At 36.5% G+C, this 21,129-nt stretch overlaps 1 protein-coding gene across 2 annotated transcripts in view; it reads left to right on the forward strand.

The window, feature by feature from the left end:
* DMD (dystrophin) overlaps positions 1–21,129 on the forward strand; it is a 2,147,259-nt gene that overhangs the window by 372,186 nt on the left and 1,753,944 nt on the right. For both annotated transcript variants that reach the window (XM_081564318.1, XM_081564319.1), the window contains exons 3-4: positions 18,591–18,683; positions 20,101–20,178. In XM_081564318.1, coding sequence (XP_081420444.1) covers positions 18,591–18,683; positions 20,101–20,178 — 171 coding nt within the window. The remainder of the gene's footprint in view (positions 1–18,590; positions 18,684–20,100; positions 20,179–21,129) is intronic.

Genomic DNA, 21,129 nt, shown 5'->3' on the forward strand with positions numbered 1-21,129 from the left:
GGGAAAAAGTATTGAAAAAAAAAGCAGATTGAAGGAGGGTGTTTCTATTCAGATCTGAAATTGAAGCTTACAGCAGGGAACCAAGGAAAAGACATTTTGAAAAATATGATAGGATGGTATGAAGAATCTTTAATACATTGACCAAGCAAGGAAATAAACAAACAAAAAACAATGGGGCTGGATATCATTTATCGATCACATTCTGGTCACAGTTGGAAATTTTGTTCAGTGTGATTCTGGATGCTGTTATGAGTTTCATCCCAGGGGTATGTGCTAGCTGTTGACAAGCTGTGCCATTTATTAGTACTATTAGGTTTTGTGAAAGTGTGGGTATTATTTTTCTGCATCATTTTGTTTTGTTTCTCATTTTGACTAATACTGATGTGTGTTGCCTATTGTGTATCAGTTAAACAAGTGTTTATCCTTAAAACCTTAGAATTGTTATTCTTCTTCAGTTCATGATGGATCATGCATAAAAATACAAGATTATAGCACTTTGCCATGGCTATTCTTCCTATATTAAGCCCAGTTGGTTTTTAAAGACTAATTTGTGGTCAAATTGATTTTAGTCACTAAAGATTACATTAAGGAAGGCAAAGTCCATTTTAATGATCATGTATATTTTTAAGTGCCTCTAAGGAGCTGTTAAGATTGGGTTATTTGAAGGTTGTTGGTAGTAATTGAAGTATTATGAAAAATGGTGCCTGTTTCGTGAACCAAAACAAATAATATTTAGTATTCTGTATTATTTTTTCCACATGTTCTTTAATGAATCAATTCCTGTTGATCTATTTCCTCATGGATTGCCCATACAATTATTTTGGAGATAAAATAAGAAATGGGCAGCTTTATCAAAGGTTGATGAACATAAATATCAAAGAATAAGCTTTTGATACATTAGCCTCTAAATCCTTCTCAAAACAATCATGCCATGCTCAGTATATTCCATAAAATGAAGAAGTCAGTATAATTCCCAGTGCTACATGATGATAAATAGCTAAGAGGGTCAGCTATGATTTTCGAACTCTCAAATTGGCCAGATTTGAAGAGTCACCTTTTCATCTTAGACAGAGGCACATTTTAGCTTCTGGTCCTGATAATGATAATACAGTATAAGATAAACATGATTGTGAGTCTTTAATGGAGCCATGGTTGCGAGGATGCCAATAAATCTATTTTTAATAGCATATACATGCAGGCTTCACCATGATGCCTGCTTTTTTTCAAAAGAATTTTTTATAGATTTTTGTTTAGTTCTACATGGAAACATTTATCATAGGAAGGTCAATAAAAGGAACAAACAAAAAACAAGAAAGTGGGGTGAATAGGTATGAAAGTATAGCCTTCATCAGTTCAGTTCAGTTTCTCAGGTGTGTCAGACTCTTTGCGACACCAGGCTTCCCTGTCCATCACCAATTCCCGGAGCTTGCTCAAACTCATGTCCTTCAAGTAGGTGATGCCATCCAACCATCTCATCCTCTGTCGTCCCCTTCTCCTCCTGCCCCGAATCCTTCCCAGCATCAGGGTCTTTTCTAGTGAGTCAGTTCTTTGCATCAGGTAGCCACAGTATTGGAGCTTCAACTTCAGCATCAGTCCTTCGAATGAATATTCAGGACTGATTTCCTAAAGGATTGAAATCCTTTAGGATTTCTTTTAGGATCTCCTTGTAGTCCAAGGGATTCTCAAGAGTCTTCTCCAACACCACAGTTCAAAAGTATCAATTTTCGGGCGCTCAGTTTTCTTTATAGTCTAACTCTCACATCCATACATAACTACTGGAAAAACCATGATAGCTTTCATAGTCAGAGGAAATAGATTTGAATCTGAGTTTAAACACCTTGGTGAATCTACTTAAGACTGCTGAATCTTAAAATATCCTCATGTCTAAAAAGATAGAAGCAAAATCTTTCTCACTAATTCCTTCTAATATCAATCAGAATAAGTTTGACACTGTTCATAAAATTCTTAAAACATCTTGCTTTAATTAAGAAACACTAAGAAATGGCAATTTGGTTGATAAAGTAGGAGAACAGGGAATGAAGGAGGAAGATGAAGACAAAGAAGAAGGGAAAAACCAGAAATATAAGATAATTCAAATTTGAAAAAAGTACTTATATATAAACAGAAAAAAGACTGCAAAATATATCAACGTGATGACACTAGTTTTGTGAAGAGATTATGCCTTTATTTCTTTTTAATATTGTTATGTGTATCTTTTTTTCATAAAGTACATTCATTCGTTTTAAAAGAAGAACCCATTTTAAAAACCTAACAATTAAAAGTATTTTTTCTACTTTAAATTTAAAGTTTCTATTTAAATCTCCATCTCAAATCTTACAGTCCAAGATCAGTAACAGATTGCTCATGCATGCCCAGTAGTATTTAAATTTAGGAAACTAAGAAAGGTCATTCAACCAGGTGAATCAACATCTACCTTTTAAAAAATTGATACATATTTGATATTTTTTATTTAAAAAAAGCAATTAATATATTTTTAAGCCAAGGTTTTTTTTTTTTCCTTTTTGCTCAGTAATGTTTTTGGACAGTTGCTGTGTTCATAAAATAAAACATTTTGAAAAGCAGTATTTTATAATTAGCAAATGTCTGGTACTGATAAAAATGAATTATTAAATTAGGTACCTTTTACAGTCAAGTCATGTAATAGTAGAAAAGTCCTGGTAAAAACTTCTATTTAAAGAGCTATTAAAGTATTTTTCTATTTTTGAAACAAACAGTTGCCAATTAATGTACAAGACAATTTAAAATTTTTTTCATAAGCTTTGGGAGGAAAAATTGTCAAACCTAACTACTTCCCTTTGGCTGTTATTCAGCTTAATTTATTTAAAAATGCGTTATTCTAGAAACACTAAGCAAAGGTGACAGTTTAATTCAGAGAGAATTGTTTTAGATTCACTATTTTTATTTTGAAAACATCTGAATGAAAAACCACTACAAATTAGAACTTACAATGAAGAAAATAAGATAAACAAATTTTTATCTAAAGTGACAACAGAGTAAAACTAGAAAATAAAAGGATGAAAAAGTGTTCCTTTCCTTTTTTTAACTTCTCATAAGATTCAAGTGAACTTCAAATGAGCATGTTGAGCAAGAAATCGAATCCTTTCCTTTTTTTTTTTTTTTACATCGTATAATGAATCCAGAATTAAAAAAAAAAAATTTTGTTAAAGGTAGCATTAAATATCTTTTAAGATTTACACATTTCTTTAATTGCTCTATGAAGCAGAGAATTTCTTTTTAAATAGGGCTTTGCTGAACTTTTTTTTTGCAAGATGGAATTGAAGGAGCTCTATAGAGCATATTGATTGTGCTCTTCTCCAGATAATTCATTAAGTCAAGTCTCCAGAGATAGTGACTTTTTGCCCATTTTCAACCTCACCAGTGAAATGTTTTCTAGCTTGGAGTTCTTTTGCGCAAAAATTCCAAGGGCTCTTTTAAATTTTTCATAAATAATTTAGCAATCTTTATAATACAGTTTAATTTTTCATATTTCTTCCTCTTGTGTAGAAACATTCATATATGAACATTTCAGTTAAGTTCAATTCAGTGTCTAAGTCATGTCCAACTCTTTGGGATCCCATGGACTGCAGCACGCCAGGCCTCCCTGTCAGTCGCAAACATGCGGAGTTTACTCAAACTCATGTCCGTTGAGTCAGTGATGCCATTCAGCCATCTCATACGCTGTCGCTCCGTTCTCTTCCCGCCTTCAATCTTTCCCAGCATCAGGGTCTTTTCAATGAGTAAGTTCTTCGCATCAGGTGGACAAAGTATTGGAGTTTCAGCTTCAACATTAGTCCTTCCAATGAATATTTAGGACTGATTTCCTCTGCTTTTTAATATGCTATCTAGGTTGGTCATAACTTGTCTTCAAAGGAGCAAGTGTATTTTAATTTCATGGCTGCAGTTACCATCTGCAGTGATTTTTGAGCCCCCAAAATAAAGTCTGTCACTATTTCCACTGTTTCCCCATCTATTTCCCATGAAGTGTTTGGACCAGATGCCATGATCTTGGTTTTCTGAATGTTGAGCTTTAAGCCAACTTTTTCACTCTCCTCTTTCACTTTCATCAAGAGGCTCTTTAGTTCTTCTACTCTTTCTGCCATAAGGGTGGTATCATCTGCATATTTGAGATTATTGATATTTCTCCTGGCAATCTTGATTCCAGCTTGTGCTTCATCCAGCCCAGTGTTTCTCATGATGTGCTCTGCATATAAGTTAAATAAGCAGGGTGACAATATACAGCCTTGACGTATTCCTTTTCCTATTTGGAACCAGTCTGTTGTTTCTTGTCCAGTTCTAACTGTTGCTTCCTGACCTGCATACAGGTTTCTCAAGAGACAGGTCAGGTGGTCTGGTATTCCCATCAGTTTAAGCATTTTCCGCAGTTTATTGTGCTCCATACAATCAAAGACTTTGGCATAGTCAATAAGGCAGAAGTAGATATTTTCTGGAATTCTCTTGCTTTTTATGATCCAGCAGATGTTGACAATTTGATCTCTGGTTCCTCTGTCTTTTCTAAATCCAGCTTGAACATCTGGAAGTTCACGGTTCACATTCTGTTGAAGCCTGGCTTGGAGAATTTTGAGCATTACTTTACTATCATGTGAGATGAGTGCAATTGTGCAGTAGTCTGAGCATTCTTTGGCATTGCCTTTCTTTGGGATTGGAATGAAAACTGACCTTTTCCAGTCCTGTGGCCACTTCTGAGTTTTCCATGTTTGCTGACATATTGAGTGCAGCACTTTCACAGCATCATCTTTTAGAATTTGAAATAGATCCACTGGGATTCCATCACCTCCACTAGCTTTGTTCTTAGTGTTGCTTCCTAAGACCCATTTGACTTCGCATTCCGGGATGTCTGGCTCTAGGTGAGTGATCACACCATCGTGATTATCTGGGTCATGAAGACATTTTTTGCATAGATCTTCCGTGTATTCTTGCCACCTATTCTTCATATCTTCTGCTTCTGTTAGGTCTATACCATTTTTGTCCTTTATTGTGCCCATCTTTGCATGAAAGGTTCCCTTGATATCTCTAATTTTATTGAAGAGATTACTATAAGTTCTTTTTCTATTGTTTTCCTCTATTTCTTTGCATTGATCCCTGAGTAAGGCTTTCTTATCTCTCCTTGCTATTCGTTTGAATTCTGCTTTCAAATTGGTATATCTTTCCTTTTCTTCTTTGCTTTTCATTTGTCTTCTATTCATAGCTCTTTGTAAGGCCTGCTCTGACAACCATTTTTCCTTTTTGCATTTCTTTTCCTTGGTGAACGTCTTGATCCCTGCCTCCTGTACAATGTCACAAACCTCCATCCATAGTTCTTCAGGCACTCTGTCTGTCAGATCTAATCCCTTGAGTCTATTTGTCACTTCCACTGTATAATCGTAAGGAATTTATTTAGGTCATTCCTGAACAGTCTAGTGGTTTTTCCTAATTTCTTCAATTTAAGTCTGAATTTGGCAATAAGGAGTTCATGATCTGAGCCAAAGTCAGCTCCTGGACTTGTTTTTCCTGACTGTGTAAAACATCTCCATCTTTGGCTGCGAAGAATATAATCAATCTGATTTCAGTATTGACCATCTGGTGATATCCATGTGTAGAGTCTTCTCTTGTGTTGTTGGAAGAGAGTGTTTGCTATGACCAGTGCATTCTCTTGGAAAAACTCTATTAGCCTTTGCCCTGCTTCATTCTGTACTCCAAGGCCAAGTTTGCCTGTTATTCCAGGTATTTCTTGACTCCCTACTTTTGCATTCCAGTTCCATATACTGAAAAGGACATCTTTTCTGGATGTTAGTTCTAGAAGGTCTTGTAGGTCTGTATAGAACCATTCAACTTCAGCTTCTTCAGTATTGCAGCATTGCTAGTCGGAGCATAGACTTGGATTACTGTGATACTGAATGGTTTGCCATGAAAATGAACAGAGATCATTCTGTCATTTTTGAGATTGCATCCAAGTACTGCATTTTGGACTCTTTTGTTGACCGTGATGGCTACTCCATTTCTTCTAAGGGATTCTTGCCCACAGTAGTAGGTATAATGGTCATCTGAATGAAATTTACTCATTCCAGCCCATTTTAGATCACTGATTACTAAAATGTCGATATTCACTCTTGCTATCTCCTGTTTGACCACTTCCAATTTGCCTTGATCCATGGACCTAACATTCCAGGTTCCTATGCAATATTGCTCTTTACAGCATCAGACTTCACTTCCGTCATCAGTCACATCCACAGCTGGTGTTGGTTTTGCTTTGGCTCTGTCTCTTCATTCTTTCTGGAGTTATTTCTCCACTGATCTCCAGTAGCATATTGGGAACCTACCGTCCTGGGGTGTTCATCTTTCAGTGTCCTGTCTTTTTGCCTTTTCATACTGTTCATGGGGTTCTCAAGGTAAGAATACTGAAGTGGTTTTCTATTCCCTTCTCCAGTGGACCACGTTTTGTCAGAACTCTCCACCATGACATGTCCGTCTTGAGTGGCCCCACAAGGCATGGCTCATAGTGTCATTGAGTTAGACAAGTCTCTGGTCTATGTGATCAGACTGGTTAGTTTTCTGTGATTGTGGTTTTCAGTCTGTCTGCCCTCTGATGGAAGAAGGTAAGAGGCTTATGGAAGCTTCCTGATGGGAGAGATTGACTGAGAGGGAAATTGGGTCTTGTTCTGATGGGAGGGGCCATGTTCAGTAAATCTCTAATTCAATTTTCTGTTGATGGGTGGGGCTGAGTTTCCTCTCTGTTATTTACCTGTTGCCAACCTATGGTAGAGGTAATGAAGATAATGGTGATCTCCTTCAAAAGGTCCCATGAATGCACTGCTATACTCAGTGCCCCCAGCCCTGCAACAGGCCACCACTGACCCGCATCTCTGCCGGGGAAGTCTAGGTCAGTCTTTTGTGGGGTCACTGCTCTTTTCTCTTGGGTCCTGGTGTGCACAAGGTTCTGTTTGTGCCCTCCAAGAGTCTATTTCCCAGTCCTTTGTAAGTTCTGGCAGCTCTATGGTGGGGTTAATGGCGACCTCCTTCAAGAGGGCTTATGCCATATCCAGGTCTGCTGCACCCAGAGCCCCTGCCCCTGCAGCAGTCTACTGCTGACCTGTACCTCCACAGGAGGCACTCAAACACAGTTCCGTCTCAGTCTCTGTGGGGTCTCTGGGTCCTGGTGCACATAAGGGTTGTTTGAGCCCTCTGAGCGTTTCTGACAGGAATGGGGTTGGATTCTAAACGTGATTTTGCCCCTCTTACCATCTTGCTAACATGTATCAGTCATATATATTATAGCTAACGTTTATCAGTTAGCTATTGCTGTGTAACACTCTACCTTGAAACTCAGTAGGTTAAAACAACAAGTATTTATTAGTCTTTCGGATCTTCAACCAGGAAGTTCTTCAGCTCTCTTCTGGGATTATTCATGTGTCTCTAGCTAGCTGTGGTTTGACAGGTGTCCTTGCTAATCTTGCCTAAGCTCTCCCAGATCTTTGGTTGTCAGGCAGTCTCGTGTTTGAGGTACCATATCTGGGACTACTGGGATAACTTCGTTCTGCTTCACGTGTATCATCTTCCAGTTATCTGGCTAAGGTGTGTTCCTATGATGAAGAGGGAAGTGTGGAACAAGAGAGCAAAAGTGTTCAACCCTTTGTGAGGCTGACATTTGCAAGTAGAACAACGTCATTTCCATTGTATTCTGTTGGACAAAGCAAGGCAGTGGCCAGTCCAGATTCCAGAGACAAAAAAATAGAAACCACCTCCTCATGAGAGTAACAGCCAAGTCCCATTGCAAAGGACATGGTTTCAGGAAAAGATGAAATAGTTGGTCCAGTTCTGTGGTTAATCTACCATGGATAGTGAACTCCACTTTTGCAAAAAAAACAAGTTCCAGTGGAAAGGTAGATAACTGCTTAGAATTTTAAGGAGCTCATATTTATAATTTAAAGCAGTTGCTCCTGAACAACATGACTCCATTTTCAAGTAATATTTCCACACAAGAATAGTTCTCCTGAATTATTACGACTCCAAAATTCACCTCCAAACAATGCCTATCTTGACCTTTCCTAAATAATATTAAATATCTTAAAACATCAGTCTATATATTAATGGGGAAAAATTGTTAATCACTTCAAAATTGCATATTTTGTTGAAAAGAATGAAAACAAATGACCATTAGATAATTTACCCCATCTCCTTTAGGTTGGCAGACCAAGTCAGTCCCCTTTGCTGAGATCACTCATATATCTCAAGTCTTATCTCTACCATCCCTCCACATACCCTGTGTTCTATGACCTGATTTATCATAGCTTAATGTAATTTTTCTGATCCTTAGCATCTGAAATGTCCTTCTGCTTGATATTCTTTTCCTCTTTTCACATCTTATTAATTTTGTATTTAATGTTGTAAATTCACTTCTAGGATTCCTGCTTCTCTTATGCCTCTCAAGTGAAGGTGACATCTCTCTTGTTTGTGCTGGCACTGTACTTGAAAGTGGAGTCGCTCAGTCGTGTCCGACTCTTTGTGACCCCATGGACTGTAGCCTACCAGGCTCCTCTGTCCATGGGATTTTACAGGCAATAGTACTGGAGTGGGCTGCCATTTCCTTCTCCAGGGGATCTTCCCGACCCAGGGATCAAACTCGGGTCTCTCTCATTGTAGACAGACGCTTTACTGTCTGAGCCATCAGGGAAGGCACTGTACTTAAAACACCACTATTTACAGGGTAATAATACTGTGCTATATGTATATTTGCTTAAATGCATACATCCTTCATATACTGTGACTAAAGCAGCAAAAACAATGGCAATATCTTTTTATCTTTTACTTTCCCAATTATTCCCAGTACTGGGCACAATAAAAAGTAGGTGACTAATAGGTGTTACATTTAGTTGTTTAACTTAACTGCTCTCCCTTTTGACACATGAGGAAAATAAACAAATTTCTAAATCATTTATCCAAATATACACCATTGGGTAAAGTTAGAATTATAATTAAATAAAGGCTTCTTTGACCCCAGATGTTATATTCTTTAACATGTAACTGCGTGAATCTCACATGGAAGACTTTCAATAAGTAATTGGCATGTTTAGGTGGATCTCACAGGAAATCACTGCGCTAAAAGCATGAGTAATACTGTTCCTTCTACTTACTATTATTCAATCCTCTTCACTTTTAAGAATTATATTCATTCTATGTCGATTTATAGCCTTCTAGGTTTTTATTGGCTCCAAAATCACTGCAGATGGTGACTGCAGCCATGAAATTAAAAGATGCTTGCTCCTTGGAAGAAAAGCTATGACCGACCTAGACAGCATATTAAAAAGCAGAGACATTACTTTGCCAAAAAAATATGCCTAATCAAAGCTATGGTTTTTCCAGTAGTCATGTATGGATGTGAGAGCTGGACTATAAAGAAAGCTGAGTGCCCAAGATGCTTAACTGTGGTGTTGGAGAAGACTCTTCAGAGTCCCTTGGACTGCAAGGAGATCCAACCAGTCCATGCTAAAGGAAATCAGTCCTGAATATTCATTGAAAGGACTGATGCTGAAGCCGAAACTCCATTACTTTGGCCAGCTGATGTGAAAAACTGACTCATTGGAAAAGACCTTGATGCTGGGAAAGATTGAAGGCGGGAGGAGAAGGGGACAGCAGAGGATGAGATGTTAGGATGGCATCACCAACTCGATGGACATGAGTTTGAGTAAGCTCTGTGAGTTGGTGATGGACAGGGAACCCTGGCGTGCTGCAGTCCATGGGGTCACAGAGAGTCAGAAGCGATCGAGTGACTGAACTGAACTGAGGTTTTTAATGTGGGGGAATTTCTTTTGTATTTTAATTTAATGACATTTAAAAAGTGATTTTCCATGTACCTTTGAGTGAATTCTGTACATTAAAATTTTGTTTTCATCTCTAGAACAATATTTTCTGTATTTATCAGGGCATCCCCACTAAGAGAGTGATATAACAATAGAATTGTAAGACATTGCGGAATTTTTCGAGTGTACATATGTAGAATTAGGTAATTGTTATTACCTTTCAATTACTAATTCAAACTAAAATTAGAAGAAGTTTTTTCTTGTAGGTTCTATACCTATATCTGATGTTCAGAAACCTAGGGGGAAAGAAAAAGAATAAATTAGTTAGATTATCTCTATTTTATTGAAAGATATCATGAAAATACACAAGTAAAACTTATAGAACACTGACCCTGAACAACATTATGGTCGAAGAATGGTTAATAAATGTGAAACTATACCACCTGATTTAGGTTTGAATTTGTATCTACCACTTATTCACTGTTACTTAGTTCTCTATGTCTCAATTTTGTCATCTGTAAAATGGGGATACTTTTAACTGATTATTACAATAATTAATTAAAATAATCCATGTACAGGGCAGACAGTTGTGGCTGACATAAACTAAGCACTGAATGTTTATTACCTATGTTAATACAAAATATATGAGATTGAATCATATGAAATTGCCAAATTTTGATCCTATTTGAGTACAGAATTTAAAGTTTCATATGATTCAACCTATCAGAAGGAAATAGAGGTATAATGAGGACAGAGGCTCTTATTCAAATATTCCATCCTATGTGACTTTTTCCATTCTGTGCTTCCTGTTCCCTGATTTGATACTGGTTATTGGCAGACTCACCTCATAAGCATAGGAGAGAGAATAAATAGTCTAAGGCTGACTTTCTAGTAGGTCGGGGCAGGAAATGATTAGGAAGAGGCTGTGTCTCGTCACATAATTGTCCACACACAATTGCACTGCAGTGTATTTGAGAAATTATAAGAATATTAATTTCATAAATAAAATTTACATTTATTGGTCAAAGGCATCTTCACATGTCCTTTGACCATAAAGTCTCATTCTACTGGATCTGAACAAGTTCCAATAGCTCTTTCTCCCTCTCCCTTTTGCCTGAAACTAAGAGCCAATAGTTCACATTTCTCTAGTGAGTGAACCCACTGTGTCACAGTACTTTTTTTTTTCCTTTTTGAAGAATCAGAGCATTATTTAGATGGTTTGAAATGAAGGGCTTCATTTTGCAAACTTTATACTGTACTTTTTTTTTTCTTTCCTGCTACAAAAGCCTCTACTTGCATAGAATAGAACCAATCTCCATTTCCCTCACTGGCTATCTCAAGCTTATATCTTATACCTTTGTGATTCAGTAGAAAAACTGAATTTCACTTTCAGAATTCTAAAGTTATAGGTGATATTTAAAGATGATATAACATAATTAACTACATTCATAGTTTATAAGGTTTCTACTTACTTTAACTATTTGTGAATTATATTGACATTATATCTACAAGTGTAAAATAAAGATTACGTATAATTTTACTAATTTTTGTTCCAGTGTAACTGGTGATTGAGTTAGTACTGATCCATCTCATTTACAGATGAGAAAACACAGGCCTAGGTTAAGGATTCAATTTTATTACAAAACATATTAAAGATAGACCTGATCAGACACCAAACCATTGCTGACTCTTGGTCAAGCACACTTTACTTTCAGGTTTTATAATGGACCATTTACAGATAATGATTTGATTTCCATTAACTATTGTTGTGGCTGCTGTTGAAAGTTCTCATGTGCAATCTGGTTGAATCTCTTCTTGTGTACTTGATAGTATAACATACACATTTGGTCCTAGTGATTATGTTTTCTAACGAGTTACTGCCAAATAACATTTTATAACTGGAGAGAGTATAAAACTATTATCTAACTTAGCTCTTGAGCACTTGTATATCTCCAAGGAATTACTTAATTTTTTAAAACATTATCTTTGTAGCTCTGATTTTAGTGCTATTTTTGGTACCTAGAAGTTTAAAAGGATCTGATGCTGAGGAATAATGAATAATATATGTTAAGTTTCATCCATTAAAGCCCACTAAACATTCCAGTAGTTTGATACCCCTATTAGCGGAGAGAGAGTGTTCCAGTGATACATTTGAGTCTTTAAAACAACATTACCAGAGATAGAAATAATATAGACGATTTGAGGAGGACCACTGGGGCCTTCACTTATTTTCTGCCATGAACATCCCTGACAGTGATCCTATGGATCAAGGGAATCTTTTCCTCCTGTCTGGGGAACGTTGAATGTGTCTTTGGTTTATCTTTCTGGGTCCACTCTCTGCCTTTTTCTTCCCTGGGGGGCTGATTTCTTTGGATGATATCAGCAGACTTCCTTGTCCTCTGGCTTCCAGTTGGATTTAGCTCTTGGGAGCATTTACCGGAGATCACAGGAAGGGAGGAAAGAAGTATCAGGGCATTTTTTTATCACAGGATAGCTGCATTCATCACCGAAATATCAGAGCTCCTGTCAGGTGACCCTCTTGCTGCTCTCTTTGTTCAGGAACCAGTAACCATTCCTATGTATCTAGGAGTGATAATTACACTTTATTACCTGTTTTGGTGATTTCTTTCTACCCTGCCCTCATCTTTGTAAATTGTCCCTTATTAACTGTCTTCACGTTATCCAAGTCCTGGTAGGATCTTGGCACCCTCAAAGGAGAGTCCTACTTTATTTCCAGGTGATTTCATTTAACAAAAGAGGGGAACTATGAAATGTGATTAGGTTTTATGGAGCATTTCCTATGCCAGGAAATGTGTCGGATACCTTATACTTGTTCAGTCGCGTCCAACTCTTTGCAGCCCCATGGGCTGCAGCATGCCAGGCTTTCCTGTCCTTCACTATCTCCTGGAGTTTGCTCAAACTCATGCCCATCGAGTTGGTGATGCCATCCCACCATCTCATCCTCTGTCATCCTCTTCTCCTCCTGCCTTCATTGTTTGCCAGCATCAGGGTCTTTTCCAATGAGTTGTCTCTTCGTATCAAGTGGCTAAAGTATTGAAGCTTCAGCTACGGTATCAGTCTTTCCAATGAATATTCAGGGTTGATTTCCTTTAGGATTGACTGGTTTGATCTCCTTGCTGTTCAAGGGACTCTTCAGAGTCTTCTCCAACACCACAGTTATACTTATTAACTCCTTTAATCCCCACACTAATATTTTGAAGTTGACCACTTCTGTTACTTAGAGCTGAAAGTTCTAAGGAGAGTTTAGAAAATATGGATTATTAGGGTTAAACAATTGGGCATAAATTCATGAGGCTATCTAAGTACGTCTTAGAACAAAACTCTACCCCCAATGCATTTAAATCTTTAGAGCATCATCACAAATTAGGTAAGTAGTACATCCTTGTTTTACAGATGATAAAAGGTAAGACACAAAGAGATTGTTGCATGCTCATATCACACACATGAAATGTGGTAGAGCTGAGATTTGACCCATGGCATTCTGGATGTAGAGACAATATTCTTACTCATTGTATTACAGCACTATGCTTTGTAAAACATACTTCATCGTTCCAACTTCTTTCTTTCCAAATTCTGTCTGCTGAAAGCTTATGTCTTTCAATTATTGGTTTTCTAAAATGAGACAACTAAACCAGCATTATTCTTCTGTTTATAGGAGACTCCTTTCAAGGCTAAACCAATCTGTGGTATTAAAAGTTAGTACAGTTATCATCCTTGGAAGGGCTAGTATACAGAAGTGGGTGTGAGAAAGCTCTGAGGGTGCTGGTCATATTCTTTTTCTCCATGGAGGTTATGATAATATGAATGTGTTCAGTTTGTATAGATTCACTGAGCTAACACTTAAGATATGTGCACTTTTCTGTGTTTATATTGTGCTCACATTGTGCTCAGTCACTTAGTCATGTCCAAGTTTTTGCGACCCCATAGACTGTAGCCGGCCAGGCTCCTCTGTCCTGGTATTTCCCAGGCAAGATACTAGAGCGGGTTGACATTTCCTACTCTAGGGGATCTTCCCCACCCAGGGATTGAATCCATGTCTCCTGCTTGGCAGTTGGATTCTTTACCAGTGTGCCACCTGGGAAGCCAATATGTATATTATACCTCAATAAAATTATCTTATAAAATACTTTTTACAACTTACGCTTATAAGGGATTGCATTATTTTTTATCAAGAACTGGTCAACAGGTTTTACCAATAAGTTTGGAATCAATTTTGCCCTCCTTTTTGGTGTTCTCTTGACCTTGATGTTTCTAATAGCTAAAGATTCAGAATCACAGAGAAGTATCTTGATTTTCTCAGCAACACAGATGTCCAGAGGCTGACATTTCTGTAACCAGAAGACCATGTTAAATTATTCCTTGCCTCTTTACCTTTTATTGGAACATGCTGTTGAATTATCTGTATTTACTCGTTAAAAGACTGACACAGCTCTGAAAAGTCAGAAGCTCTTGAAATAATTTTTAATTCATTTCTATCCGTTTCTCATTTTTTTTACTTTGATTTTTTTTTGCTGTGTTTATGCCACTTACCGATAAACCTGAGTTTTTTTTTTAACACTGTCTGTACATTGTTTATGTATAAATATATAAAAAAAAATTATATAAATACGGAAGTTCTGTCATCCTGACCATGATCTGGAAGGACTGCTATCTCATTTTATGGGCCTTTCATCTTGATATTTGGGTTAGCAAGGAAGACAAAAATAAGTGAAGGTAAGAAATTTCTAAGTAATACCAAAATTTACTTTTTAAAGAAAATATTAGTCATGAAAGCAATTGAAGATAGAGAGCCACAGGGTCATATGGCCCAAGGCACTTAATGTTTTATGTGTTTTATAAGGTGATTTTCAGACACTTGAAAAGAAAGCCATTAAACACAGAGGGGGTTTTAAAGAAAACTACTGTTTGCATGATGTGTCACTTGCAACAAAAAGACATGGCAGATGTCTCTCATAGAAGATGAAAAGGGAAGAAAACAAAAGACTTAATTAAAAGTGACCAAAGGGGGAAAAAAAAAAAACAGTAAAGTAAGATAAAGAACTTGAAGGCTCTGAGTATTCCCCCCGTGCCATCCACATTTACTAGTATTAGTAATTGAATATGCAGGGGCATCTAAGAGAAAACAGAACACATTGTGAGCTCTGTATTTTCCGGTAGATTTAATAGTTAACCGTAATTGAATTTATTTCTCATATTTGGCCAAACTAAGAGAAGCCAAGGAATAATAGACTAAAACAAAACAAAACAAAAACATCATCCTATATTTATTGTGTGCCTAATATTTGCCAAGTCTGTATAGCACCCCATACTGTTTGACTTAAGCCTCAGAACCTTAAGACTCTGATGTGGTATGATTTCAATCCCCATTTTACTATTGAATAGATTGTCCCTCAGAAAGACTAAGTCACTTGCCTCAGACAGTGAAGTTGGTAAATAGAAGATTTGGGTTCGAAAGAATTAGCTATTTCTGTCTCAGAGATGTGTGCAACTTTTGCTACATCATACCTGTAATGCTATGGAATGAGGCATTGGATCTAGGAAAGAAGAGAAAACCATTCAAGAGAAAAGACATGTTTTGGTTTCCTCAGGGTAGGCATAGTCCAGGAGGAGTAAGACTGAGCACCTGAACATCCGTGCAGTTACAGGCTAAATATTGTACGTTTCTTTGAGCATCACTTTAATTAGACCATAGGAGAGGGAATTTCAGAGTGCTTGAAATTACTTTTAAGTTCAACATGCATTAAGTGAGGAAGGTAAAATCTCCATGAATCCTTAACATAAAACATATGCTTTCATAAGAAATTTTGAACCTGCAGTCACTATATACTGTTCACTGCTAGGCCCCGAGATAAATACATTCAGTCTTATCTGCTGGAAGGATGCTTTAGTGGAATATTCTGAGAAGCACTCTATTAGAGATCATGGTGGTTATAACAAATATAAATTGGATTTCTATTGTCATACTTTAATATATCACTGATTGCATGAGTTTGAATGTTATATATATCAGGAACTATCTTTTTCTCTTTCACCCCACTGCTTTCTAGGTGCCCCAATGAGATGTGCCTGGAGGCCTCTGATTAGCCTCCAGTCTTTCCCTCCCTTTCTGTTTTGTTTGATTCCAGTTTAAAAGGGAAAATTATAAAATACATGGTGCTTGTGTATAAGCTTGTATCAAAGCAAGATGCTGTTTGCCTTGTTGATCTTTGTCTCGGCTCCTTGTCCAAAAGCATAATCTTTCTACTCCTTGTATCTTGGATGCTAGGTGATTCTTACAACATTGGGGTTCATGTTTTATTGTTTGCCCCAAGACTTAGGCCTTTCCAAGTCCCTGCCATTCTTCCTGAATGAACATTTTGCTACCCGCATCCTTCCTGGTTTGACATACTTTATTATGTATCAGTCTGTCTATCTACATATATACATTTTATTAAGAATAAGTATTTCTGTCAACTAACTATATTTAATTTTCTTCAAAACCTGACACATTTCACTGTGCAATATTGTTTTTGTCAATAAGTTTAGAAGTCACACACTTCTCAAAATGAAAATTTGCTCCTAGAAAAAAAAAATGAGCATTTTCAAGGTATTGTAGACCTTCAACCATTATGAAAATAAAATCTTAATATTCCCCACCACCACTGCCAAGTTACTCTGGATTATATATGAGATTCTTGACAGGTTTATTTTCTTTGCTTATTAGTAGAGGGCTTCCCTTAATATTTCATGAAAATGGCATTGTTCTTTCAATATTTACCTGTACATTATGTATAGTAAAAGTAATTTTTAAATGTTCTAGTAGCATAGTGGTTTGTGGTCTCTTTTCCACTGGAATTTTATTTATATATAAATATTTATTTACATTAAAATATATATATTTGTACATACATTTTGGTTGTGTCGGGTCTTAGTTCCAGCACATAGGATCTCCGTTGAAGCATCCAGGCTGTGTTGCTGTGGCTTGTGGGCTCAGTATTTGCTTCACATGGGCTTAGTTGCCCCATGGCATGAGATCTGAGTTCCCCAACCATGACTGAACCCACATCCCCTGCATAGGAAGGCAGATTCTTGTCCACTGGACTATCAGAGAAGTCCCTGCCCTGGAATTTTAAGTCAGAACTATTTGAGTAGAATTTCAAAAGAGTGACTTGTATTTACCTTTGTCAAAGCACATACGTGGCTTGATTCCCAAAGCTGGCTATGAAGGGACTGGTAGACTTTTTGCAGTGGTCAGTGTTCTCATTAAGTGACACGCTTGAGCACTGACAGGACTTGTCTTGGACATGGCTACCTGGGTATAGGGAGATCCTGAATCCTCTGTCTTCAACCTTAGAAGCTTCAGAGCTGTCTTTTGACTGGAAACCGGGGTTCTTCTTGAGCTGGGTGAAATCTGAAGTTTGTGTGTTATTGAAGGAGTGGATAAGGTAAGGCCAATTACCCAAAGGCTAATGTTAGACCCATCACGTGACATTGTGAGGAAAATATTTCCTTATCCCCAGACTATGGGAATTCCCATGGTTATGTGCTCCTGAGTTTCTTTTACTGCTCCCCCATAGCATTACCTTTTAGAAATATTTGTTTTCCCTGCTCAACTCAAAGTTCCATGAAGACGGGGGTCATATCCAACTGATTTACTAGTGTATGCTCTAGCACCTAGTCGAGGTTTATTGGTGCTCAATAAACATCTGTCATTGATAAATTAGGGCTTTCTTGATATCTTGGGTGATGAAAGAGTTGTGAACGATTTCATATGAAGGGGTTGGAGGCTTTAAACCAGAAAAAAATATTCGGGGGCATGACAGAAGAAATAAAATATTTGAAAGATAATCGGATGGAAGGAGGAAAAGGCCAAGTAAGCAGCCTAATAAAATAGAATGAACAAGAGCCCCAGGAATTAGACAGATCTGGGCCAAAAACTTGGTTTTATTGTCTTCTTGTTTTGTAACAAAGGGCCATATGTTCAACCTCTGTGTCATCAGTAGAATGAGTATACCAATGCTAACCTCACAGAAATGTTACACAAATTATAAGTCAATTCATTCATTGTTTCTTATGAATAGTAAGTTCTTATGAATAGTTACTCCAAAAATGTTAGATGTGATTGGTGGCTATTTTTTTTCTGCAATGTAATTCCCAAGTATAAAAGTGAGAAAAATAAATGAAAAGCTTTCACTGACTTATCTCACTTAATTTAAATCATATTGTTTTAAAATTTGAGCCATCCAATATGTGACTTGATCATTTTGCATGCTGTAATGTATATGCAAAATGTATATGCAAAACGTATATGCAGAGAATTATGGGTAAAAGATGGTGAACCCTCAATGATTACATATTATGTTTCCAAGCACCCTAAATGGTTAAATTTTATATACCCACCCAAGGTGAATTATTTGTAGTCTTTCTTGCTGTATTTACTTCTCCCCAAACAGTGCCCAACTGCCTGATAATTTAAACATTTTTTTTCTTTCCTTCATAGAATCAGCATTCGAAAAGCTGAGTTAATTAGATCCATTAGACTATAAATCTCCAACTCTTGTTATTGAGAAAAATATTTAATAGGTTTGGCTGAATGATAATTTATTGGTTTTTGTATTTTACTTGGAAGTTCTCTTTCTATCCATCACCATTGGCAGATTAAGCATTAGACTCATTAAATAGTCTTCAACATAGCTTTAAATTTTAAAAGGCATAATCATAGAAATGGATACCTGGAAGCATGCTTTATTTAATTGGGTATATTTCTTATTTCAGTTTGGGAAGCAGCACATAGAAAACCTCTTCAGTGACCTACAGGATGGGAGACGCCTCCTAGACCTTCTTGAAGGCCTGACAGGGCAAAAACTGGTATGTGGCTTAAAATATTTATAAGACCTTCACATTATCCTCAGAAGAATTTCAGACCAGAAACAAACTCATCATAGTTTTATGAGATCTAGTAAACTTTGTTAATTTACTAATTACTGATTTAGGTAGCAATATAGGACCTATTTCTGAATAAAACAACCTTGCAGTATTATTTTTACATTGGCATATTCTATCATCTGCAGAACAAGAAGGTGAAATTTGCAGTAATAGATATTAATCTCTACTATTATTTGGTATCTTTGTTATTGAATGTATTTTAATAAGGCTTTTATTCCTAATGACCTTTTAAGCTTAACTGTTTTTAGTCTTTTTTCTTTTCATCTTCCAGTTTTATTAAAATATAATTGACATATAGCACTGTACATGTTTAAAGTGTACAGCATAATAATTTGACTTACATACTTACATCATGAAATGATTATCAGGAGTTTAATGAATGTCCATCATGTCATATAGACAAACTTAAAGAAGTAGGAAAATTCTATTTTTGCTTTTCCTTGTGATAAGAACTCTTAGGATATAAGAACACTTAACATGAAATATGGAAAATGGGGAGTTGCTGTTCAACAGATGTAGAGTTTCAATCATGCAGGATGTATAAATTTCAGAGATCTGCTGTACAATATTGTGCCTATAGTTAATGCTATTGTATTGTGCAGTTAAAATTGTTTTAGGAGGGTAGATCTCATTTTAGGAGTAAATACTGCAGGCATCACAATGGCAGACTTTCTAAACTTCCACAACTGAATGAGTTAATTCATATATTGTAATACAATATATTACACATATATTATATATTACATATATTATATATATTGCATATTACATAATTGTAATACACTATACAAATGTTAGTTTAAAAATGATAGGGCTAGGTAAGACTTTGGGGATTGAGGGTAAGCTTTAAAGAACTGAAGATGATTGAGGTTTTGAGCTTCAGTGACTAAGACAATTAAGGTAATAATTGACAGAAATAGTTTCCTTTAAGCCTATTTGGCATTATAGAATTTTGCTAGGCTCAAATCTCTTTTAAACTTTCCTAAAAATTGTGGGAATTAACTCATTTATATTCCTAGCAAATGTCTTTATGCATGCTAATGTTTCTCATGGTGGTCATTCAACTGGACTGTAGAATGAAGGAGAGATTACCAAAATTGCTTTTGCGAAAGAAAAAAAAATGTTATCAGTTTTCTTGAGGAGTGGTTGATTCATGCTAAGAAACTCCTATGACAAGGGCAATTAACCCAAAGCACTTAAATTCATTATATTAATGCCTCACAGCCTGTGATCATTTAAACAATTTCAACTGAAAAGTGAAATGTAGAAATTGTTTCCTTTATGGTCGATTGTCCTTATCTCTTCCTGGTCAGTCAACATATTTTCATTTTGTTTTCAGCCAAAAGAAAAAGGATCCACAAGAGTTCATGCCCTGAACAATGTCAACAAGGCACTGCAGGTCTTGCAGAAAAATAATGTAAGTGGACCCCTGGACAGGGTCTGAATACCATGAAACAGCATGCTTAATGTTTGAGTGATGGCTTTGGTCCCAAATACAGAGAAAGCATTTCAGGTTCTCTTGAAATTCAAAGCAGTGAATAAGAGCACGTATTCAAGTTCACGTGCACCTGCTTGTGGCTGATGTGATACAGGAAGTAAGTGCATGCAGCCATAGGGGGCAGGGAGAGTTATGAACCACACCTGGTTGGCCATTTTGTCTTGTTTTTAGATTTGACATGATCAGGTTATATTTGGTGGACAGATAAAAGTCCTGTGGTGAACTTATCTCCTTACAGCAGTGTTTCTGTGCAGCAAATGGCTTTTACTCAGCAATTCTTATTTTTTATGAATAAAGTGTATTCACACATGATGATGATTATGTTTGTTTGAGTTAAGCCAGTGTTTCTTAGATGGCACATTCAAGTATGAAAGTTACACAGAAAAAATCACTATTTCACCTTGTCGTAAGAGTTGCAAATTTGTTTTCTATTCCTGTATCTGATTTGATTTAACTAGGAGAAAAAAATGTGTGGTATTAGAAAAAGTCAACAATCATATCTAAACAAGTGTATAGATGCAAGGACTCCTTGTGTCCTCAGAATGACTTTGAGATTCCTCCCCTCTCTGATGACATTTAGAGGCAGCCCTCCTTTCTTATTAAATTCCCACAATCTTTCTAATTGACCAATATATTTACCAGGCATTTTTAGTAGCTTCCTAATTATATTATATCTCTTTCAAGGTAAATCCAAATAATTGATCACATACTCTTAAAATAACCATACTGAAAGATTAGTAATGTATACTCCCCCAAATATTGCTTAGCTCATCTGGCAGGGAGAGGCCGTCTCTCTGGAAAGAAAAGTGAAGGTGGTGTAGCAATTGGTTCATTTTTATGAAACGTTATATTTAATCTATGAAAATTATT

The sequence above is a fragment of the Giraffa tippelskirchi genome, chromosome X (assembly GCF_054371585.1).
Source record: "Giraffa tippelskirchi isolate mGirTip1 chromosome X, T2T-mGirTip1v1.2.pri, whole genome shotgun sequence".
Taxonomy (NCBI): domain Eukaryota; kingdom Metazoa; phylum Chordata; class Mammalia; order Artiodactyla; family Giraffidae; genus Giraffa; species Giraffa tippelskirchi.